The 25922-nt window shown below is 37.2% G+C and overlaps 1 protein-coding gene across 1 annotated transcript in view; it reads left to right on the plus strand.

Annotated features, from left to right (window-relative positions):
- Positions 1-25922, plus strand: part of DNAJC15 (DnaJ heat shock protein family (Hsp40) member C15) — a 93653-nt gene that overhangs the window by 61040 nt on the left and 6691 nt on the right. The window contains exon 5 of the mRNA XM_025364295.1: positions 2969-3039. Within this exon, the coding sequence (XP_025220080.1) occupies positions 2969-3039 (71 nt within the window). The remainder of the gene's footprint in view (positions 1-2968; positions 3040-25922) is intronic.

Raw genomic sequence — 25922 nt, forward strand, 5'->3', positions numbered from 1 at the left:
ATAATGAAGTTGTGTATACTGGAGGTATATCATCATAGCTACATTTAATTTTTATACTAAACTTAAAAACTAGGCCTCTCTCATGTTGTTTAATCTTTACAACAACAAGCATGTATTAATATTAAAATGTATTAAGGTCCAAGAGACTTAATATAATAATAACTAAAAGGAAATAAACACTGTCAGCAAAGCAGAATAGGTCTCATTTCCAGAGCTCACCATTAGGAGTCTGATCATTATTATCTTAAAGGCATAGTGTTTTGAATGCCATACTTGTGCATATGAACTTTCCTTCCTTGTGTTTACTTTAGTTCAGTGGTTGGTGTACCTCAGTATGCATAATACTTTATGAAATTTTGTGTACAAAACCATGTGGACTGATTTTCATAGCGTTGTACTTGATTATCAAGGAAATTTGACAGAGACATATATGTGTGTATGTGTGTGTTGTGTATATGAAATTTTGGTTTTACTGAACTTTGATCTTCATTATTTAGAGGGCTACCTGGTAATGAGCTTTATGAAATAAGGTTTTTAAAGCTCCCCCTTTTTTACTTTAAAATTATTTGCATAGTAATCCTTTATAATATTAGTATTTACTAATATGGAGTATTTGTTCTTTTAAGGAGTTTACCTTTTATAGTCATTTTTGGAGGGTGATGTAAAATGCATTAATAAGCACCTGCATTATATGCAATCCTAAGTTCTGTTTTAAGAAACAAATCATAGCTTCAGCCCTAAAGTTATTTAGAATCTACCTAACATGACATGCCAAATACATACAGAACAGCTAGAAAACATGAGTAATAAAGGCAAGACGTGCTACAGAGCACCTGTGTAGCAAAAAAAAGGAGGTGATAAATGTAGATGAGCCACAGAACTCGAAATCATTGAACTGTAATATTTCAATGTAATATGTTTTTTATTTCTTAATAGACAGTTAAACAGTATAGTGTTCATACATCTGGTATGATGTTTAACAGTTACTTTCTCAAAATTTAGTAGTCTTTTAACCAGACAATGTTTAATTGTCTATCTGGGAGATACCCACAAGCCAAAAAGTAAGTTTAGAATGCTGCCTGAAAGATGTAGGTAAACAGCCAAAAGGAATACTCTTAAGTCCTTCTAGGAAAATATTTAATTCATTTTACTCATGGAAGACTATGTTATGTGCTTACTCAGCAATTCATAGTGCATTTTAATGTGCTTGGTGATCTGTCACTTACCCACGGATTAGAGGTAGCAAGTAACTAGCAAGGAACTTCCAAAGACTAGAACAATAGCAGAATCAAGGATTGACCAGTGATAGCATGGGGGAGGCACTGTTCAAAATGGAACTTAAACGAATAACATTCTAGGTCTATTTAGTAGGAGGACAAGCAAACATCTGCAGACCTTGAGAGTTTAATCGGTGGTAGTGACAATGCTGCAAGCCATCCAAGAAATGTTAAATTAGGTTATTCACACTTTATTTTCCAAACACAGGAGATATCTAATACATTCTCATAAGCATCCTTTATTTTCATGTGTGCTAGGTTATGTTAATCTTTGTACTTATATTATCTAATTTATCTTTAAAATAAACCTGGAAGGTAGTAGGTTTTATTACATGTATGCTACATGTGAGAAAATTGCAACTGAGTTTAAGCAAGACAAACTTTCACAGCTAATAAATAGTAGAATCTGTACATGCTTTTAACTATTATGTTGTGGTTCATCCATGCAAATTAAATTATTTTGAGCTTTACAATAATTGCCCGGTGCTTTAAGTCAACTATTATTATCCCCCATTTGAGACTCAGAAAAGTTAAGTAGCTTAAACAAGATAGTATAGCTATTAAGTAGTAGTAGTAGGATTTTGTTGTTGTTAGTGTTAATTTTTTTTCCTTGCCTAGAAAATGTACTAATGAGCAACATTTCCAATACTGGATAAATTGGGTTCTACCCAAATAATTTTAGGATTATTTAATTATCTACTTTAATTTTTGTTTACTGCATAGGCTTTAACAGCCAAGCTTTTCCTGTGGGTTTTTTTCCCACAAAGCTAAACAACTATGAGATATAAAGAGTTTTGAGATCCTTTGTAAAGATAAAAGATAACTATAATGAAGCACTTGCTACATTCCAGGTACTGTTTTAACACTTCGTAGGCATTAACTCATTTAATCCTTATAGTTGCTCTAGCCCTGTTTTACAGTGAGGAAACTGAAGCACCAGGAGGATAAAAATTTGATCAAGTTTACCCAATCTTGAATATCAATGCTGGGATTAAAATCCAGCAGTGGGCCAGGCATGGTGGCTCACACCTTTAATCCTAGCACTTTGGGAGGCCGAGTTGCGCAGATCACGAGGTCAGGAGTTCGAGACTAGCTTGGACAACATGATGAAACCCCATCTCTACTAAAATACAAAAATTAACCGGGTGGAGTGGTGCGCATCTGTAATCTCAGCTACTCGGGAGGCTGAGGCAGGAGAATTGCTTGAACCCGGGAGGCGGAGGTTGCAGTGAGCTGAGATCATGCAACTGCACTCCAGCCTGGGTGACAGAGCAAGACTCCTTCACAGGGGGTAGGGGCATGGGGAAAGTCCAGCAGTGTACCTCTGGAATCCAAATACTTTTCTGCTACACCATATATACTGCCTTCACCCCAAATAACTTAGAAGCATAAGTTTTCAAACTTACAGTGTTGCCTGCAGATGCTGACTCCCCTAACCTATATATTGTTTTGTTTTATAAATTGAGAATAAGGACTGGCATTACAAAGGACTGAAGAAAAACACATGTAACATTGAATCAATGATTTATTTTGATGGTTAGTAGAATTAAGTGGAAAGCTGTAATTTCATATTTGTCCACAAGATGGTGAAATTCTCATTAAGTTTTAGTTTCTTGAAACCCATATAAACCGTTAATTTATAATCTGTATTTGTCACTATTTATTATAAGCACTTTAATTTCTTTTTACAGCCCATCTGCTGGCAAGGCTAGGATTAGAACAGCTCATAAGAGAATCATGATTTTGAATCACCCAGATAAAGGTAAGTAGAATTCCTGTTTTTCATAACAAGTATATCAAAATATGCTGTGAATTCCTTTCAGATTACTTAAAGTCATTATAAATGATGTAGTTGAGATGGAAGTTTGTGTGCCACATGTATTGTGATTTTTTTTTCTCATAGAAGAGCATTTAGATTGGAGTGATTCACACAAGTAGATTTATATTATCTGCTTTCAAGAACTTAGTTGCTGGTTTTTATATATGACTTCCCGAACCCATGTGATGCACCTACCATTTTGATCAAGAAAAATCAAAAACATGAGTTATGAAATGATTTGGGCATAACAAGTTATATTTATTTAACCTTAAATGTAAAAGCACAAGAGTTAGAGGATTTCCTCCAAATCTGTGAATGTAATATGTCATAGATGATTCTGAATTTCTTAATTTTATTCTGGAAGACTCTGAGGCCGAGCCATTTGTTTTTAACTGGCCAGGTTTTTAATGTAAATTTATCTTACAGAAAGACAATTATTATAACTTTAACTACACTACAGCTGCTTGAGAGAGAAAGCCCATATGTTCATTGCTGTTTCTGCTTTAAAATAACAGATGGTAGAAAGTTACACTGTATTTCAGAAGTCAAAGGGGGGTGGGGGAGGAGAGTGAAGGGTTTCTTGGATTCTTATTTACAGACTTTCAGTTTTCTAATTATTTCAAAAAAAAAATTAAAAACAAATTTTGGATTACTCTCCATCCTAACCAATACCAAAATAAGGCATTCCTTTTCAGCTTTCTCACTTAATTACTTACCATAAAAATTTTCGCTGAGCATCATCTCTGTTGGTTTTTGCACTTACTGTTCTTTAGTGTGAATAAACATGAGAATAAACTTTGAAAAGAGGTTTTGCTAAAAATTTCTAAACAGTTTCAACAGTTACTGAAAGATTCACTCCGCTAATTTACTTTGCATTGTGGGCTTTTGGAGTAATTGGCTAAGAAAGAAATGTGTTGAAGTGCCTCCTTGAAGCCCTCTGTTTCCTAAACAGTCCCTGTTCCTTCCAGGACAAGTGAATACCCTTCTCTGATTGATTGCAGTAGGGTCAAGCACTCCTGTCTGTCTTTCCGATGATTGACAAGTTGTTGATTGTGCCCGCTGGCAAGGAACCAAGTTCTAAAATGTATCTAACAATATGTATTTTTAGATAATTCTAGTAAAAAAGAAAATGTTTGTCTATCTTATGAGCCAGTAGTATTTAAAGAATTACTTGATTTGTTTTGAGATGGTATATTTATTCGAGGTGGGATTGTTGACTGTAGTGGGCTTACTAATATCCTTTAGTCTGGCCCTGTGTGGGTAGCTGGGTGTGAAAGAATGGACTTGGGAGCGAGAGGTCAGCATTTTTCTTTGGCTTCTACCTTCTAGCCAGCATTGTGGCCTCGAATACTCCTTTAACTCCAAATATGAGTTTTATTTCTAAAGTCATTTTTATTTGCATTATTTAATAACCTTTTATGCCTGTTCAATTAATGCAGAGGCTGTACCCTATGTTTCTGTTCAGATCAGATTTTTAACATGAGAAAAACGCCTTTTTTTTTTTTTGGATTGTTGTACCCTCTTAAGAATATATTGACAACTGTGGACCTTTTTTCCATATAACTGCTCATTAACCCAAAATTTAAAAACATTTGGAGTTTCAGAAAGTTCGTGCACTTCCTAAAACCCATCCATATAGTCACAGTTAGGAACTCCTGCTCTAGCAGAAGTGTAGTGTGATAGGAATGTTGGAACTTCTGTCTTTGATGGAGCTGGGAGATGATAGCTCATAAACCTGAAAATTATCTTTTGAGAAGGAAGATTGGTTTGTTTTCAATGGGAAGACAACAGATTTTCAAAAATGCCTCATTGCCTTTGGAAAGAGAAATCCAAGAGTATTTGGGGAAGTATGAGAATGGGCAGCTCTTAATTTTGTTTCTTCTTCTTAGAATCCTTCAACATACTTACTTGGGCCAGGTCACCACTGGGTATTATAGGTAGTTGGAAATACTTAAATCTCATTTCTAGTGCTTCTGAATTCATGAATATGTTTCCCCACCCCACCCCCAAGTAACTTTTTGGTTGGTTTTGCTACCAGCTGATAGGACAAGTTTGGAATTTCACATGTGTGACCGACTATAATTTGTTACACATTTCATTATCAGCTGTGCAAAGAAAGTGACACCAGAAAATTAGGTGTGGGAAATGGCTGAAAATAAATCTTTGTAATTAGTTTTAAATAAGCATTCAGATGTATTTTGGTAAAAAGGAAATTTTTCTTTTTCAATGTAGTGAGATAAAAAATTGATGTAGTAAAAACATCTCAGGTCCTTGATCTAATGCTTTCAAGGCTAATATCTTTTAGACTGCTTTTCTTAAATTGATGAAGAAAGAGGTTGGTGGTTATGAAATGAGTGGTTTTACAGTAATGCGTAGTGAATATAGAAGGGGAGAGGACAGATTGCTCAGAGATTTCTTACAGGCTGTCTAATGCAGTCTTAATCAATGTGTATTTTGCCTATTCTTGCCAGGCCAGTTTGTGCAAGTTAAAAACAGAAATCAGAAGTAAACATTTAGAAAGCTTTATAACATCACCATGATACCCAAATGTGTGATACTTTCATACTGTGTAAAAGTATCGGTCCACTACAGATTGGAAATGTTTAAAACATTTTAAAAGTACTCCTTTGCTGTAGCTTGAGAGGCACTGATCTAGTCAATGCTGCCTCCTAAATCTGGACTTTCTGCTCTGTCCCGGGGAAAATGTCCTATTAGCTCTCCTTCAAGACTTTTAGTGATTAAGAGCTTCCTGTTCACAAGGCAGCTTGCTCTACTGGTGAACAGCTCTAACTACTAGAAAGTTCTTTCTTGTATTTAGATGAAATCTGTCTGCCTGCAGTGGGGAGATTCTCAACCTTTTCCCACTCATACGCCTTTCAATAAACACACAGTATTCTCACACTTCCTTATTAGAGTGTTTAAGTCAAAATTAAATTAAATATTGGGATTAAAAACAAGTCAAAGTAATTATGCTGTTGAATGGATTTTCTCTAATTACTCTCATTGTAAAAGAAGCTAATTTTTGTTTGAAGTCCTGGTAATAATATATTATAATTTCTTACAGTACATTACATTAAAAATGTGTTCTAAATATTTAGAAAAAGAAAGAGGTGATCACCAAGAGTCAACATGGATTCACTAAGAAAAGGCGATGCCTAATGAGCTTGGTTTTTTTTTTTTTTTTGATAGATTTAGTAGACTCTTTGTTTTGGAGCGTTCATCTTTTCCCTTCATTTCAACATTTTAGATTTAAACCTTTGTGTTAACTAATTTTTTTGGTGAAGAGATAATTTGGTTTTAATCATGCATTGATTTTCCTTGATAAATGCTGAGATCCTTAAAAGTAAAGAACATAGCTTATTCTTCATAACTTATGGCTGACACATCATAAACTCTAAATTCATAATTTTTTTTGGTGAGTAAATGAATAAACAAATAGATAAAAACAAGGCAAACAATCGGTAGGTAAAACAGAATTGGGAGTGATAACTAATATATTAAATAATTTCTTAGATTAGATTGACAGGAAACAACCTGACACTAATCTTCCATTTATTCAAAAATTATTTATTTAGCACCTACTATGTGGCAGGCATTGTGCTAAATCTTAAGACAACTTCAACAAGACAATTAGATCTCTGTCCCCATGGCAGCATGCATTCTAATGGAGGAGCAGACAAAAAAATAAGTAAACCTATTTCAAGTTGTAGCAAGGCAATAAAAAGTATGAGCTAAGATATAAAATGTAGGAGAGAGGCAACTTTACATAGGATGACTGGGAAAACCTCTGTGAGGAGACTTAGGATGAGAAAGAGCTAGCTGTGTGAAAAGTGGTAAAGAAAGTAAAGGGGCTTAATGTGCAAAGCCTCTGAGGGAGGAAAGAATTTAGTGTGCTGAAAGACCTGAAGGAAAATTAGTGTGATAGGAATATAATAGGCAAGAGGAAAGATAGCATGAGGTAAAGTGGTAACCAGATTTTTAAAACTAGATATGTATTATGATAATGAAATACTGTAAGTTCTATATAAGATTTCAACTTTGTTCTAAATGCAAAGGGAAGTTACTGTCAGCTTTTAAGCACTAGAGTGATACAATTCAGTATACTTTTTAAGAGGTTGTTTTTCTTTTTTTTTTTTTTTAATTTATTTATTATTATTATACTTTAAGTTGTAGGGTACATGTGCATAACTTGCAGGTTTGTTACATATGTATACTTGTGCCATACTGGTGTGCTGCAGCCATCAACTCGTCATTTACTTCAGGTATAACTCCCAATGAAATCCCTCCCCCCTCCCCCTTCCCCATGATAGGCCCCGGTGTGTGATGTTCCCCTTCCTGAGTCCAAGTGATCTCATTGTTCAGTTCCCACCTATGAGTGAGAACATGCGGTGTTTGGTTTTCTGTTCTTGTGATAGTTTGCTAAGAATGATGGATTCCAGCTGCATCCATGTCCCTACAAAGGACACAAACTCATCCTTTTTTATGGCTGCATAGTATTCCATGGTATATATGTGCCACATTTTCTTAATCCAGTCTGTCACTGATGGACATTTGGGTTGATTCCAAGTCTTTGCTATTGTGAATAGTGCCGCAATAAACATACGTGTGCATGTGTCTTTATAGCAGCATAATTTATAATCCTTTGGGTATATACCCAGTAATGGGATGGCTGGGTCATATGGTACATCTAGTTCTAGATCCTTGAGGAATCGCCATACTGTTTTCCATAATGGTTGAACTAGTTTACAATCCCACCAACAGTGTAAAAGTGTTCCTATTTCTCCACATCCTCTCCAGCACCTGTTGTTTCCTGACTTTTGAATGATCGCCATTCTAACTGGTGTGAGATGGTATCTCATTGTGGTTTTGATTTGCATTTCTCTGATGGCCAGTGAGGATGAGCATTTTTTCATGTGTCTGTTGGCTGTATGAATGTCTTCTTTTGAGAAATGTCTGTTCATATCCTTTGCCCACTTTTTGATGGGGTTGTTTGTTTTTTTCTTGTAAATTTGTTTGAGTTCTTTGTAGGTTCTGGATATTAGCCCTTTGTCAGATGAGTAGATTGCAAAAATTTTCTCCCATTCTGTAGGTTGCCTGTTCACTCTGATGGTAGTTTCTTTTGCTGTGCAGAAGCTCTTTAGTTTAATTAGATCCCATTTGTCAATTTTGGCTTTTGCTGCTGTTGCTTTTGGTGTTTTAGACCTGAAGTCTTTGCCCATGCCTATGTCCTGAATGGTACTACCTAGGTTTTCCTCTAGGATTTTTATGGTATTAGGTCTAACATTTAAGTCTCTAATCCATCTTGAATTAATTTTCGTATAAGGAGTAAGGAAAGGATCCAGTTTCAGCTTTCTACTTATGGCTAGCCAATTTTCCCAGCACCATTTATTAAATAGGGAATCCTTTCCCCATTTCTTGTTTCTCTCAGGTTTGTCAAAGGTCAGATGGCTGTAGATGTGTGGTATTATTTCTGAGGACTCTGTTCTGTTCCATTGGTCTATATCTCTGTTTTGGTACCAGTACCATGCTGTTTTGGTTACTGTAGCCTTGTAGTATAGTTTGAAGTCAGGTAGCGTGATGCCTCCAGCTTTGTTCTTTTGACTTAGGATTGTCTTGGAGATGTGGGCTCTTTTTTGGTTCCATATGAACTTTAAAGCAGTTTTTTCCAATTCTGTGAAGAAACTCATTGGTAGCTTGATGGGGATGGCATTGAATCTATAAATTACCTTGGGCAGTATGGCCATTTTCACGATATTGATTCTTCCTATCCATGAGCATGGTATGTTCTTCCATTTGTTTGTGTCCTCTTTTATTTCACTGAGCAGTGGTTTGTAGTTCTCCTTGAAGAGGTCCTTTACATCCCTTGTAAGTTGGATTCCTAGGTATTTTATTCTCTTTGAAGCAATTGTGAATGGAAGTTCATTCCTGATTTGGCTCTCTGTTTGTCTGTTACTGGTGTATAAGAATGCTTGTGATTTTTGCACATTAATTTTGTATCCTGAGACTTTGCTGAAGTTGCTTATCAGCTTAAGGAGATTTTGGGCTGAGACAATGGGGTTTTCTAAATATACAATCATGTCATCTGCAAACAGGGACAATTTGACTTCTTCTTTTCCTAACTGAATACCCTTGATTTCTTTCTCTTGCCTGATTGCCCTAGCCAGAACTTCCAACACTATGTTGAATAGGAGTGGTGAGAGAGGGCATCCCTGTCTTGTGCCAGTTTTCAAAGGGGATTTTTCCAGTTTTTGCCCATTTAGTATGATATTGGCTGTGGGTTTGTCATAAATAGCTCCTATTATTTTGAGGTACGTTCCATCAATACCAAATTTATTGAGCGTTTTTAGCATGAAGGGCTGTTGAATTTTGTCAAAAGCCTTTTCTGCATCTATTGAGATAATCATGTGGTTCTTGTCTTTGGTTCTGTTTATATGCTGGATTATGTTTATTGATTTGCGAATGTTGAACCAGCCTTGCATCCCAGGGATGAAGCCCACTTGATCATGGTGGATAAGCTTTTTGATGTGTTGCTGAATCCGGTTTGCCAGTATTTTATTGAGGATTTTTGCATCGATGTTCATGAGGGATATTGGTCTAAAATTCTCTTTTTTTGTTGTGTCTCTGCCAGGCTTTGGTATCAGGATGATGTTGGCCTCATAAAATGAGTTAGGGAGGATTCCCTCTTTTTCTATTGATTGGAATAGTTTCAGAAGGAATGGTACCAACTCCTCCTTGTACCTCTGGTAGAATTCAGCTGTGAATCCATCTGGTCCTGGACTTTTTTTGGTTGGTAGGCTATTAATTATTGCCTCAATTTCAGAGCCTACTATTGGTCTATTCAGGGATTCAACTTCTTCCTGGTTTAGTCTTGGAAGAGTGTAAGTGTCCAGGAAATTATCCATTTCTTCTAGATTTTCCAGTTTATTTGCGTAGAGGTGTTTATAGTATTCTCTGATGGTAGTTTGTATTTCTGTGGGGTCGGTGGTGATATCCCCTTTATCATTTTTAATTGCATCGATTTGATGGTCCCCGACCCCTGAGTAGCCTAACTGGGAGACATCCCCCACTAGGGGCAGTCTGACACCCCACACCTCACAGGGTGGAGTACACCCCTGAGAGGAAGCTTCCAAAGCAAGAATCAGACAGGTACACTCGCTGTTCAGTAATAATCTATCTTCTGCAGCCTCTGCTGCTGATACCCAGGCAAACAGGGTCTGGAGTGGACCTCAAGCAATCTCCAACAGACCTACAGCTGAGGGTCCTGACTGTTAGAAGGAAAACTATCAAACAGGAAGGACACCTACACCAAAACCCCATCAGTACGTCACCATCATCAAAGACCAGAGGCAGATAAAACCACAAAGATGGGGAAAAAGCAGGGCAGAAAAGCTGGAAATTCAAAAAATAAGAGCGCATCTCCCCCAGCAAAGGAGCGCAGCTCATCGCCAGCAACGGATCAAAGCTGGACGGAGAATGACTTTGACGAGATGAGATTAGAAGGCTTCAGTCCATCAAATTTCTCAGAGCTAAAGGAGGAATTACATACCCAGCGCAAAGAAACTAAAAATCTTGAAAAAAAAAGTGGAAGAATTGATGGCTAGAGTAATTAATGCAGAGAAGGTCATAAACGAAATGAAAGAGATGAAAACCATGACACGAGAAATACGTGACAAATGCACAAGCTTCAGTAACCGACTCGATCAACTGGAAGAAAGAGTATCAGCGATTGAGGATCAAATGAATGAAATGAAGCGAGAAGAGAAACCAAAAGAAGAAAAAGAAATGAACAAAGCCTGCAAGAAGTATCAGATCATGTAAAAAGAACAAATCTATGTCTGATTGGGGTGCCTGAAAGTGAGGGGGAAAATGGAACCAAGTTGGAAAACACTCTTCAGGATATCATCCAGGAGAACTTCCCCAACCTAGTAGGGCAGGCCAACATTCAAATCCAGGAAATACAGAGAACGCCACAAAGATACTCCTCGAGAAGAGCAACTCCAAGACACATAATTGCCAGATTCACCAAAGTTGAAATGAAGGAAAAAATCTTAAGGGCAGCCAGAGAGAAAGGTCGGGTTACCCACAAAGGGAAGCCCATCAGACTCACAGCAGATCTCTCGGCAGAAACTCTCCAAGCCAGAAGAGAGTGGGGGCCAATATTCAACATTCTTCAAGAAAAGACTTTTAAACCCAGAATTTCATATCCAGCCAAACTAAGTTTCATAAGTGAAGGAGAAATAAAATCCTTTACAGATAAGCAAATGCTTAGAGATTTTGTCACCACTAGGCCTGCCTTACAAGAGACCCTGAAGGAAGCACTCAACATGGAAAGGAACAACCGGTACCAGCCATTGCAAAAACATGCCAAAATGTAAAGACCATCGAGGCTAGGAAGAAACTGCATCAACTAACGAGCAAAATAACCAGTTAATATCATAATGGCAGGATCAAGTTCACACATAACAATCTTAACCTTAAATGTAAATGGACTAAATGCTCCAATTAAAAGACACAGACTGGCAAACTGGATAAAGAGTCAAGACCCATCAGTCTGCTGTATTCAGGAGACCCATCTCACACGCAGAGACATACATAGGCTCAAAATAAAGGGATGGAGGAAGATTTACCAAGCAAATGGAGAACAAAAAAAAGCGGGGGTTGCAGTACTAGTCTCTGATAAAACAGACTTTAAACCATCAAAGATCAAAAGAGACAAAGAAGGCCATTACATAATGGTAAAGGGATCAATTCAACAGGAAGAGCTAACTATCCTAAATATATATGCACCCAATACAGGAGCACCCAGATTCATAAAGCAAGTCCTTAGAGACTTACAAAGAGACTTAGACTCCCATACAATAATAATGGGAGACTTCAACACTCCACTGTCAACATTAGACAGATCAACGAGACAGAAAGTTAACAAGGATATCCAGGAATTGAACTCATCTCTGCAGCAAGCAGACCTAATAGACATCTATAGAACTCTCCACCCCAAATCAACAGAATATACATTCTTCTCAGCACCACATCGTACTTACTCCAAAATTGACCATAGAATTGGAAGTAAAGCACTCCTCAGCAAATGTACAAGAACAGAAATTATAACAAACTGTCTCTCAGACCACAGTGCAATCAAACTAGAACTCAGGACTAAGAAACTCAATCAAAACCACTCAACTACATGGAAACTGAACAACCTGCTCCTGAATGACTACTGGGTACATAATGAAATGAAGGCAGAAATAAAGATGTTCTTTGAAACCAATGAGAACAAAGATACAACATACCAGAATCTCTGGGACACATTTAAAGCAGTGTGTAGAGGGAAATTTATAGCACTAAATGCCCACAAGAGAAAGCAGGAAAGATCTAAAATTGACACTCTAACATCGCAATTAAAAGAACTAGAGAAGCAAGAGCAAACACATTCGAAAGCTAGCAGAAGGCAAGAAATAACTAAGATCAGAGCAGAACTGAAGGAGATAGAGACACAAAAAACCCTCCAAAAAATCAATGAATCCAGGAGTTGGTTTTTTGAAAAGATCAACAAAATTGACAGACCACTAGCAAGACTAATAAAGAAGAGGTCGTTTTTCTTTCATCCTCAAACTCCACTTTTTAAATTTTTAAGTATACTTTTTATTGAAGTATAATATATGGGCAGAAAAGTGCACAAATCATAACTGTATTCCTTTTTCACTTTGCCAACCTTTGCTCTGATGGTGTAAAAATATTGGTGGGTAAAACTGGTGGTGTCTTAACATTAGTCAAGGCAGTGACACCAATCTGTCCATATATGCATATGGGAAAAATGAATCATGTGATGCCATATGCAAAATTAATTCTTAATGGATTATAACCTGTTAAAAGAAAAACTTCAAACAAATTTAGCAGAGTTTATTTGAGCAAGGAATGATTCATGAATTGGGCAGCACTCAGAACCAGAAGAGGTTCAGAGGACTCCCTTAACAGCATGAGCAGCAAGCTTTTATAGGCCAGATACAAAAGCAAAGCGGAGAATCACCTGATTGGCTTCAGCTAAGCATCTGCCTTATTTGGCATGGACATGGTATGGTGAAGCGTTTACCTTGTTTGAGCATGGTATGATGAGTTGGCTGCTTGTGATCAGCTGAAACTGTCTGTCTGTTATACTTCTAAGTTGGGTTTCAGTTTGTGTAAGCACTAAGTTAGGTTGTAGTTCATTATGTAGGAACTAAGTACAGAGACACAGAGACAGCCCCAGGCTAATGACATCCTGCTTATTTAATTTAACAAACCTAAATATGAAAGGTAAAACAAACTTCCATATTTAAAAAAACACAGACTTAGGCAAAGATTTCCTATACAGGGCATAAATTAAAGGGGAAAATTTTGCCTCTGTTTATGAAAAAAATTAACTGTTTATTTTGCCCTTTTTTGAAAGTTGATAAATATTGTTATCAAGAAACTCTGGCCTCTTAAAAGAAATTGGGCAGCATTCTTTACTTTCTGAGTATTTATGTAAGATTAGTGTTATTTCTTTTCTTTTTTTTTTTTTTGATATGGAGTCTTGCTCTGTCGCCCAGGCTGGAGTGCAGTGGCACAATCTTGGCTCACTGCAAGCTCCGCCTCCCGGGTTCTCGCCATTCTCCTGCCACAGCTTTCTGAGTAGCTGGGACTACAGGCGCCCGCCACCATGCCTGGCTAATGTTTTTGTATTTTTAGTGGAGACGGGGTTTCACTGTGTGAGCCAGGATGGTCTCGATCTCCTGACCTCCTGATCCACCCGCCTTGGCCTCCCATTAATCTTATTTCTAAGTATTTGTAAGAGTTCACAAATGAAGCCATCTGGGCTTGGAGACTTCTTTGTGGGAAGGTTTAAAATTACTGATTCAGTTTATTTATTTTATTTTTATTTCTTCATTTTTTTTTTTTTTTTGAGATGGAATCTTCCTCTGTCGCCCAGGCTGGAGTGCAGTGGCACGATCTCTGCTCACTGCAACCTCCACCTCCTGAGTTCAAGTGATTGTCCTGCCTCAGCCTCCCGAGTAGCTGGGTCTACAGGTGTGTGCCACCAAGCCCAGCTAATTTTTGTAGATTTAGTTGAGATGGCATTTCACCATGTTGGCCAGGCTGGTCATGAACTCCTGACCTCAAGTGTTCTGCCTGCCTTGGCCTCTCAAAGTGCTGGGATTATAGGCGTGAGCCACTGCACCAGGCCAATTCAGTTCATTTAAAAGATACACATTTCTTTCACATCTTTCATTTCTCCCTAATCTCGTTTTTGTTAGATTTTTTTCTTAGGAATTTGTTCATTTCACCTAAAATTTCAGGTCTATTGTTACAAGTCAGTTCATAATATCTTCTTATTACCTTGGTAATGTTTGTAATTACAGAGTTAAGCCACATTTTTATTCCCAATATTAGTAATTTATTTATATCATCTCTTATTTTATTGATCTCTATTTATAAAATAAATTTTTGCATCATTGTTATTTCATTCCTTCCACTATCTTTGGGTTTAATTTGCTGTTCTTTTTCTAATTTTTTGAAATGAATATTCAGATCACTGGTTTCAGCTGTCATTCAGTTCAAAATACTATAATTTTCATTATGATTTCTTTCTTTGACCTGTGTTATTTGACATGCATTCCCTCATTTTTGAACAATAGAGGATTTTGTAGTTATCTCTATAGTATTGATTTCTAGCTTAATTCCATTTGGGAAGAGAACATACTCTGATTTCAGTGATCTAGCATATGGTCAATTTTGGGAAAAATTTGTGATCACTTGAACAGAGTGTATATTCTGCAGTTACTCGATGCAGTGTTCTAGATATGTGAGTAAAGTTTGTTGACTGTATGTTGAGAACTTCTTCATTCTTACTATTTCATGTCTGCCTACTCCATTATCTGTTAAGATAGGGGTAAAACCTCCTACAGTGATTGTGGATTTGTCTGTTTCTTCATTTCGATTTTTGTTTGTTTATGGTGAAAAGGATTTTGGGGGCAAATGATTTAGGATTGTTATATATTACATATGGATTTCTCCCTTGTTTTAAATATCTCTCTTTGTTTATAGTAGTGCTTTTTGCCATAAAGCCTACCTTATCGAAAATATGTATAGCTGTACCAGCTTTCCTTTGGTTAGTGTTTACGTGGTATGTCTTTTTTCCATCTTTTTATTTTCAGCCTTTTTGTATGTCTCTTGTTGGTTTGTCTCTTCCAAGCAGCATGCAGTTTTCTTTGAATGTGACAATTTTAGACTTTTAATGTAACTATTTAGTCCTTTTACATTTAATGTAGTTACTGGTATTTGAATATATACATATACACACGCACATATATATGTTGGCTCTGTGTGTGTGTATGTGTGTGTGTGTTGTGTGTGTGTGTATATATATTTATATATAAAACATGTTACTTTTGGTTTTCTATTTGACTCACCTATATTCCTTTTTCTATTCCTTGACTTTTAGTTGGTTCAGTTTTTTTTTAATTTTATAATTTTTTCTTTAATAACTTGATAGACACCTTTTTTTAAAAGACAATTTATTTTGAGAGGCCTGGGCAAGAGGATTGCTTGGGCTGTGGAATTCAAGACCAGCCTGGGCAACATAGCAAGACCCTTTCTCTAGTAAAATTTAAAAAAAATTATCTGGACATCGTGGCACATGCCAATTGTCCCAGCTACTTGTAAAGCTGAGGTGGGAGGATTGCTTAAGCCTGGGAGATGGAGGCTACAGTGAGCTGTGATCATGCTACTGTACTCCAACCTAGGTGACAGAGTGAAACCCTGCCTCAGAGAAAACAAAACAAAACAATTTCTTTAGTGACTGTCCAAAGAATACAGCATACTGGCTGGGCGAGGTGGCTCTTACCTATAATCCTGGCACTTTGGGAGGCCGAGGTGGGCAGATCACGAGGTCAGGAGATCGAGACCATCCTGGCTAACACGGTGAAACCCTGTGTCTACCAAAAAAAATACAAACAAAATTAGCTGGACGTGGTGGCGGGTGCCTGTAGTCCCAGCTACTCGGGAGGCTGAGGCAGGAGAATGACGTGAACCTGGGAGGTGGAGCTTGCAGTGAGCTGAGATTGCTCCACCGCACTCCAGCCTGGGCGACAGACGACGGAGCGAGAATCCATCTCAAAAACCAAAACAAAACAAAACAGAAAAAACTACAGCATACTTTCTTGACTTACGACAGTCTGAAATAAAATATTACTTTGGCCACTTCTTAAGTAATACTGGGACTATTAGTTTTTTCCAGTTCATTGTTCTTTCTTCTACACTGTCTTAACTATCTATTAAGCTCTTAATTTCATTTCTAAAATTGCCAGTTGATTCTTTTTTTATGAAATCCAATTCTCTGTGAAATTCTCTATAATTTTATGTATCTTTTCCATCTTTCCTCTGTTTTCTTAAATATATTACTCATAGTTATTTGGATTTCAGGACTTCTGTTTGTATGCAAAGTAAATTTTTTAAATGCCCTACATTTTGTATGAAAGCAACAGTTTTCAAACTTTTTTGTCTCATACCAAAAAAGACTTTATATGGATTCTGTGAGTATTTACAATAATAGAAATTAACACTGAGTAATTGTTTTCTTTTTCTTTGTTTTCGTTGAGACAGGGTCTTGTTCCATTGCCCAGGCTGGAGTGCAGTGGTGTGATCACAGCTCACTTCAGCCTCGGCTTCTCAGACTCAAGCAATCGTCTCACCCCAGCCTCTCAAGTACTTGGGACAATAGGCGTGTGCCAACATACCCAGCTAATTTTTTATTTTTATCTTTGTAGAGATGGAATCTCACTGTGTTGCCCAGGTCCCGAACTCATGGACTCAAGCAGTCCTCCCACGCTGGCCTCTCAAAGTGCTGGGATTACAGGCATGAGCCACTGTGTTGGCCTAAAACTGAGAAAGTTTAAATATATTTACCTATTAATTCATTTAAAAATATTAAACTTGTCATATTAATATAGTAACATAATCTTTATGAAAATTTGTCTTTTCCACAATAAAATTTGTGAAGACTAATGAGTAAAGTGACATTGTTTTACCTTTTTGCACCTCTCTTTTAATGTCTGGCTTAACAGAAAGTACCCTGATACTTATATCAACCTCTACATTTATTCTCTTGTGATACATTGTTTTGTTTAAATGTATGAAGAAAATACGACTTCACACAAGTGAGTAGTTGGGAAAGGAAATAGGATTTTATTCATCTTTTCAGATAATTGCAGATATTCTTCATTGCTGCTAAACCAGAACTCAACAAGTGGTAGTTTCTTAAAGATTAGTTGCATTGTGGAACCTGAAACCATGCCAATGAACTTTCAAAGTCTCTTATATTAAAATCCATTGGTCTATCTTTTACTTTGAATTTTCTTTTTTCCCATCTGTGATTTTGTAACATCATTCATTGGTCATTTGGGGAATACTGCTTCACTGAGAGTTACAAATCATCCAGGTGTTGATGTATTTCATTTTATCAGTATTTCTAAAGATATGGTCCCCACACTGTCAGCAGCTTCCCCTGGGCATTTGTTAGACATGCAAACTCTTGGGTTCTACCCTAGACCTACTTAATCAGAAAACCTGTGGTTGGGGCCCAGCATTTTGTGTTTTACGAAGCCCTCCAGTTGATTCTAATGTACACTAATGTTTGAGAACCACTGCTCTGCGGGTTCCAGCTGGGTTTCTGGGGTGTTCAGTGGGGTTCCTATGCCTGGAAGGTTCTGATCTCTAATCACAGTCTCCTTAGCATTTTGAAACTTCCAAAAACTTTACTATGCTTTTCAGAAGGTTCTTGCTTTTTTCAGAAACTTTCTACTTTGCTTCTACCCTGTACAAGTTCAGAATTTGGTATGTACTTAGAGGGAAAAATCAGCTGTGTATCAGGCTCTGTTTTCAAGCTTGCCTTTGTCAGTTGAGTTCTAAATCTTTGAGTCTACAGTTTTTGTCTTAGCAGCTTGTGATACCTTGCCTGCCCCAGCAGCAGCCGTCTTGTGTCCTTTGCCCATACTTTTAATTTCTTGCCTCACACCAAGCATCATCAAATAATCTAAGGGAAAAAGCAATTTCAGAATGTCATTTTACCTCTCTAAGTTTCCTCCCCTTCCGGAATCTTTGGACCCTCAAGTCATGGTTTTCTTAGAAGTTTCTCTATAACACTAGTTCAAGAGGTGGGGTTTTTTAGTAGTGGTTTCATTTTTGTTGTGAATTTTGTCTGGCTTTTTTTTTTTAGTTGCTTTCAATGTGAGCATCTAACGTACTCTACTCCATCATAACCAAAAACAAAAGTAAAGAAAGTTACTTTTGAGACAGTATGACAAATGAATTGACTAGCCGGTCATCTAGGAGGCTGGTAGGGTAATCTGAGTGAGAAATAATGATGACCTAGTTTAGGATGGAGACAAGAAAGTGAATTTGAGATATGTTTTAGAAACAGAAGCAACAGTTACTGCCACTTGATTTGACACAGGGCATTTAATATTTCCCCTTGATTTCTGAGTCAAAAAATTAGGTAGATGGTAGAGCTATTTACTGAAATGGGGATGATCTAGAGTGGACAAGTGGATTGTAAACAGGTTTAGGAGAAAAGAAAATATTGTCTTGATGTTAAATGAATTAGTCAGTAGATTGTCCAAGTGGGAATGGAGAATAGGAATTGAATAAATGACTCTAGAGTTCAGAGAAGCAGACTGGACTTAAGAATCATCAACTTAAGATGCTGTTGAAACCAACTTTAAGAGGTCATGAGAAGAGAAAGTAAGGATAGAAATAGGAGGGAAAAAACCGGAACATCCAGGTCTAAGGAACCAAACACGTATAGATCAAGTTAGAAAACGGGAAATCATCAAAGGAGACAGAAGGAAAAAAATGTAAGGAGAAAATGATACCATAGAAGCTAAGACAGGAATATATTTAAGGAAACCAAGTGATAAACTGGGCTGGATGCTGCTGTGAGAACCATTAAAATAAGGATAGAGAGGAGGGTCCAGAGTATTTTTTTCCACATTGGAAGACTTTGATGACCTTAAACAGTTTGAATTGGTGCTGGGCTAAGGAGTGAAAAGATACGGAAGTTGAGTTAGCTTATATACACAGCTATTTTGAGAAGTTTTGTGAGGAAGGGAAGGAGAGAAGTGGAGTAGTATCTGCAAGAGAGGGATGAGTCATTAAGGGAAAAATTTATATTTTTTGTTTTCTTTTGCTTTTTACTTTTGTTTTTTAATTATAAAAGCTTGTTGAATAGTTTTTAGCAGGTTTGTGTGTCAGTGGTAATGATCAACTAGAGAAGGTGATGATTTAGAAGAGATTAAATGTTGGGGGGAATAAATGTAATGTTTTAAGTCTCAAAAGTCAATTGTATAATTATGGGACAGAGATTTGACAGTGTTTCACGTGGAAAAGAGCCGTAGGACATGTATTTGATCTCAAGGCCTATAAGATTCAATAGCATAAAAGCTGCTAAAATTTTAATGTGGTCCTAAGCTGCATAAAGGACACATAGTATCTTTATTAAAGACCAAATATTACTGCAGTCCTCTGTGTTTATTTGTTATGCATTGATTCAATTAACATTTATCCAGCTGTACTGAGCTAGGCATTTAGATCTTATCTAGAATTTTGTGTCTGTTTCTGGATCCCAGATTTTTTAAGGATACTGACAAATCACATATTCAGAGGAAATTGAATAGGATCATGAAGTGTCTGGAAACAATGTCATATGAGCAATTATTCATTCAACAAAATGTATTGAGTACTTAATATAAGCCAGATAATGCACTAGATACTGAAGAAGATAACCAAAGGCCTTGCTGTTAGGAATCTTACATTCCACTGTGAGAGACAATAGTAGATAGGTAATTGGTAGTTTAAAAATGGCCGCAGATTCTTCATAGCTCCTCCATCAAGAGGTGGTCTGATTTTTCACCCTTTGTGTTCAGGCTGGCCTTTGTCGTATGCTTTGACCAATAGAATATAGCAAAAAATGACATTATGTGATTTCTGAGCCTAGGCCTCACAAAGCATTGCAGCTTCAGCTCTTACCTTCTTAGATCCTTGAGACCACTAAGTGAAGAAGACGAAGCTGTCCGCCTGAAGGATGAAAGACCAAGTAGAGAGAGGCCTAGCTGTCCCAGCTTAAGCCCTAATGAGGCCATCCTGGACCACCCAGCTCAGAAGAACCACCCTGCCAATCCACAGAAAAGTGAGAAATAAAAAGAACATTGTTGCTTTTAGCCACTAAGTTTTGGGGTGGTTTGTTATGCAGAAAAGGCTGATATAAAAAATGCCCATGATGTCATGGATCATAAGCGCTTTGGAGAAAAAGCAGAGCATGAGATAGAGAATGGCAGCTGGAGGGGAGGCGGATGCTGATTTACTTATAGCCTTCTTAGAAATTCTGTCTGAGGAGATAATATTTGAGCAGAGACCTAAGACAGTAAGTCATGCAAAATGAAGAAAGAGTATTTCAGGCTGAAGAAACACCAAGTGCATAGGTCCTGAAATGAGAGCATATGGTTTGTTTCTGGAATTATAAGCAGATCAGCTGGAGCATTAGCAAGCAAAGGGGAGAGTGGTAGGAAATACAATTGGAGAGGAAGCCCAAGGCTAAATGATGGAGTGGCTTGCAAGCCGTACTACTACAAACTGCAGGTTTTATTTTTAGGTATTATGGGAATGCTCTTTCCTAATATTTGCAATATTAGGAACACTATTTTGGCAGCTATGAAGCAAATAGGGAGTCAAGAGTGGAAGCAAGGAAGCCACTAGAGAAAATTGTAGTAATCCAAGAGAATGATACTGTTTTGGATGAGGGTTGTTGTAGTAGAGGAGGTCAGGGAAAAAAAAAGGGGGGTCTAGGCCAGGCACGGTGGCTCATGCCTGTAGTCCCAGCACTTTGGGGAGGCCAAGGCGGGCAGATCACCTGAGGTTGGGAGTTTGAGACCAGCCTGACCAACATGGAGAAACCCCATCTCTACTAAACATACAAAATTAGCTGGGTGTGGTGGTGCATGCCTGTAATCCCAGCTACTCGGGAAGCTAATCCCAGCTACTTGGGAGGCTGAGGCAGGAGTATCACTTTAACCCGGGAGGTGGAGGTTGTGGTGAGCCAAGATCTAGCCTTTGCACTCCAGCCTGGGCAACAAGAACGAAACTGTTTCAAAAAAAAGGGTCTAATTCCAGATATGTTTTGAAGGAATACCCAACAAAGCTTATGAATCAGGGGTAAGAAAAAATGAAGAAAGATGACTCCTAGGCTTTTGGCCAAAGCAATGGTTAAAGAAAAAGAAAATTTGCTGAGAAACTTAGAGGGGATCTTTGCAATATCAAATACCTAAAATGTGGCATGTATATGTGAATTCCCTCTTCTATGCCTCTATGAGAACAGAGTTATGTTCACTGAGAAGAAACTCTAAGCAGTAAAAATTTGACCCTTATGGGAAGACTTTTCTTGTAGCTGGAACGCAAGACATCAGTCAGCTAGTAATTATTGAGGCTTCTGGAAGTCGGTAGAACAAGGTCCTCTTCTAGACACTGGAGCTACAGCAATGGAAAAAGTGATGTGCCGATAGAGGCAGCAAAGGTAATTTGATTGAAAACTACTAGAGAGGAACTTACTAGTGATGTCATAGAAGGAATTCATTTATTGGGTAAGAGGTAGAACCCTTCCAACTCTGGGTTTCTGTGATTCTCTAATGATCTGATAAACCAAATCAGACTCAAATATTTTTCTTCAGATCCCCTTGTCTCTGCATTATTTTTTTAATGCTATATTGAGATACAATTCACATACCATACCAGTTCATCCATTTAAGGTATACAGTTCAGTAGTTCTGGCATATTCTTAGACATATGCAAACATCGCACTTAATTTTGGAACATTTTCATCACCTCAGGAAGAAACCCTTTTAGCCATTGATCTGTCTGTCTGTCCTTGTCCTAGTACCATACTGTCTTGATTAGTGTTGCTTTGTAGTAAGTTTTAATATTGTGAAGTATGAGTCCTTCTACTTTATTCTTATTTTGTAGAATTGTTTTGGCTATTCTTGGTCCTTCTGTAATAATTCCATATGAATTTTAGAACCAGCTTGTCAATTTCTACAGGGAAATCAGCTGAGATTTTTGATAAGGATTGCATTAAATCTGTAAAGTGGGGAATTTTGCCATTTTAACAGTGTTAAGTCTTCTGATCCACAGAGACAGGATGTTTTTCTGTTTATTTAGATCTTCCTTAATTTCTTTCAACAATGTTTTGTAGTTTACAAGTCTGAGTTTTGTACTTCTTTTGTTAAATTTATTCCTGTTTTTATTCTTTTTAATGCTATTGTGAATGGAATTATTTTTATAATTTTGTTTATTATAAATGTATAGAAATACAGTTGAGTTGTAATTAATCTTTTATCCCATAACCTTCCTGAACTTATTTAATTAGGTTTAATAGTTATTAGTAGATTCTTTAGGATTTTCAGTATACAAGATCATGTCATCCAGGAATAGTGATAGTCTTACTTCTTGCTTTCCAGTCTGGATGTCTTTTTGTTTTTTAACCTCATTTTCACCACTATTACAGTGTTGACTAGAATCATTAAGAACAGACATCCTTGTCTTGCTTCTGGTCTTAGGGAAAAGCATCCAGTCTTTCTCCATTCAATCCGTGGGTTTTTTGTAGATGCTTTTTATCTACAAACATACTAACACTTAGGCAGCTTCTCTGTATTCCTAGTTTGCTGGGTGCTTTTTTCACGAAAGGGTGTTGAATTTTGTCAAATGCTTTTTCTCCATATATTGAGATCATTATGTGAATTTTATTTTCTTTTGATGAGATTGGTTATGTTTATTTTTTGGTGCTTAAACCAAACTTGCATCCCTGTGTTAAATCCCACAGGGATGCAAGATTTATAATTCCTGCATCCCTTGGTTGGTCATGGTTTATAGTTCTTTTTATATGTTGCTGGGTTTGGTTTGCTAGTATTGTGTTTTAGTATCTTTGCATCCATACTTATAAGATATATTGATCAGTAGCTTTCTTGTGATATCTTTATCTGGTTTTGGCATGATGATAATATAGGCTTTATAAAATAAATTAGGAAATGTTCTCTCTTCTATAAGCCATCAGGGGCTGGGCTTTTCTTTGTGGGTAGTTTTTTGTTTACTGATTCAGTCTCTTGTTACAGGAATACTCAAGTTGTCTCTTCTTGAGTCAGTATCAGTAGTTTGTATCTTTTAGGAGCTTGTCCATTTTCTCTAAATCATCTAATTTATTGACATATAGTAGTTTCTCTTCTTTTTCCATTGTCTTAGGTTGAATATTAAGTTACTGATTTCAAGTGTTTTTTTTGTTTTTTTTTGTTTTTTTGAAACAGAGTCTCACTGTCACCCAGACTGGAGTGACACAGTCATAGCTCACTGCAGCCTCGACCCCTCGGACTTAAGTGATCCTTCCACTTTAGCCTCCTGATTGGCTGAGACTACAGGCACATGCCACCTTTCTCAGCTAATTTTTGTAATTTTTGTAGAGATAGGGTTTTGCCCTGTTGCCAGGCTGCTCTCAAATTCCTGAGATCTGCTCCCCCCTCACCCTCCCAAAGTGCTGGGATTACAAGTGTGAACCACTGTGCCCAGCCATCTTCTTTTTTTAACATGGACATTTATAGCTATAAATTTCTCTGCACCGCTGTCGCTGTGTCCCATAAGCTATGGGTGGTGGTATTCATGTTTAAGGTCGTTCTATTATGGTCAGAGAACATAATGTATTATTTATGTCCTTTTCAAGTTATTAAGGTTTGTTTTATGGCCTAGTATATGCTCTGTCCTGGAGAATATTCTCTGTGCATTTGGGAAGAATTGCATATTCTGTTGTTGGGTAGTGTTCTATAAATATCTGTTAGGTCTTGTTAGTTTATAGTATTAAGTGTTCTGTTTCCTTGTTGATCTTTTGTGTGGTTGTTCTGTTATTGAAAGTGGGGTATTAGCTGGAATTATAAAATATTTATTCTTCATTTCTTAGTTTCTGTTTTTGTTTTGGTTGGTTTTTGCTTCATGTATTTTGGTGCTCTATTGTTAGGTACACATATGTTTACAGTTGTTCCATCTTCCAGATTGATTGGCCCATTTTTCATTATGGAATGTCCCTTTTTGTCTCTGAGAACATTTTTGGTTTCCATTTACTTTGTCTCATTAACTACTCTAGCTTTTCAGTGATTGCTGCTGTCAGAATGTGTCTTTTTCCATCCTTTTACTTTCAGTATTTTTGTCTTCAAATCTAAGTGTGTCTCCTGTAGAGAACATATAGTTGGGTCATGCTTGTTTGCTTTTCTTCTATTTTTAATAGAGACAGTGTCTTGCTATATTGCACAGGCTAGCCTCAAACTCCTGAACTCAAGTGATCCTCCTGCCTCGGCCTCCCAAAGTGCTGGGTTTATAGGCATTGAGCCACTGCACCTGGCTGGATCATGTTGTCATTTAATCCAGTCTGATAGCCTTTGCCTTTTGACTAGATTGTTTAATCCATTCTCATTTAGTATTATTATTTATTATTTATTTTTATTTCAATAGTTTTGGGGGAACAAGTGGTGTTTGGTTGCATGGAAAAGCTTTTTTATGGTGATATCTGAGATTTTGGTGTGCTCATCACCCAAGCAGTGTACACTGTACCCAATGTGTAGTCTTTCATCCCTCATCTCCTTTTTCTCTCTTCCCCCCAAGTCTCCAAAGTCCATTATATCATTCTTATGCCCTTGTGTCCTCATAGCTTAGCTTCCACTTATAGTGAGAATATGCAATGATTGGTTTTCCATTCCGGAGTTACTTCGCATAGAATGATGGTCTCCAATTCCATCCAGTTTGCTGCAAATGCCATTATTTTATTTCTTTTTATGGCTGAGTAGTATTCCATTACATATATGTACCATATTTTCTTTATCCTCATGTTGGTTGATGGGCATTTAGGCTGGTTCCATATTTTTACAATTGTGAATTGTGCTGCTATAAGCATGTGTGTGCAATTTTTCATAGTGGTTTTACTAGTTTATACTCCCACCAACAGTGTAACAGTGTTCCCTTTTCACCACATCCATGCCAACATTTATAATTTTTTGATTTTTTAATTATGGCCATTCTTGGAGGAGTCAGATGGTATGGCATTGTGGTTTTGATTTGCATTTCCCTGATAAATAGTGATATTGAGCTTTTTTTTATATATGTGTTGGCCATTTGTGTGTCTTTTTTTGAGAATTGTCTTTTCGTGTCCTTAGCACACTTTTGATGGAATTATTTATTTTTTTCTTGCTGATTGGTTTGAGTTTCTTGTAGATTCTGGATATTAACCCTTTGTCAGATACACAGTTTGTGAAGATTTTCTCCTACTCTTTGTGGGTTGTCTGTTTATTCTGCTGATTATTTCTTTTGCTGTGCAGAAGCTTGACTGAAAGCTTTTATTATTATGAATGTGTGTTGAATTTTCTGAACCTATTGGCATGATTATATATTTATTTTGGCTGGGCGCGGTGACTCACGCCTATAATCCCAGCACTTTGGGAGGCCAGGGCGGGCAGATCACCTGAGATTGGGGGTTCAAGACCAGCCTGACCAACATGGAGAAACCTCATCTCTACCAAAAATAGAAAATTAGCCGGGCATGGTGGTGCATGCCTATAATCCCAGCTACTCGGAAGGCTGAGGCAGGAGAATCGCTTGAACCCGGGAGGCAGAGGCTGCAGTGAGCCAAAATCTAGCCATTGCACTTCAGCCTGGGCAACAAGAGAGAAACTCTGTGTCAAAAAATAAATTAATAAATATATATTTATTTTTTATTCTGTTAATGTGGTAAG

The sequence above is a fragment of the Theropithecus gelada genome, chromosome 17 (assembly GCF_003255815.1).
Source record: "Theropithecus gelada isolate Dixy chromosome 17, Tgel_1.0, whole genome shotgun sequence".
Taxonomy (NCBI): Eukaryota; Metazoa; Chordata; class Mammalia; order Primates; family Cercopithecidae; genus Theropithecus; species Theropithecus gelada.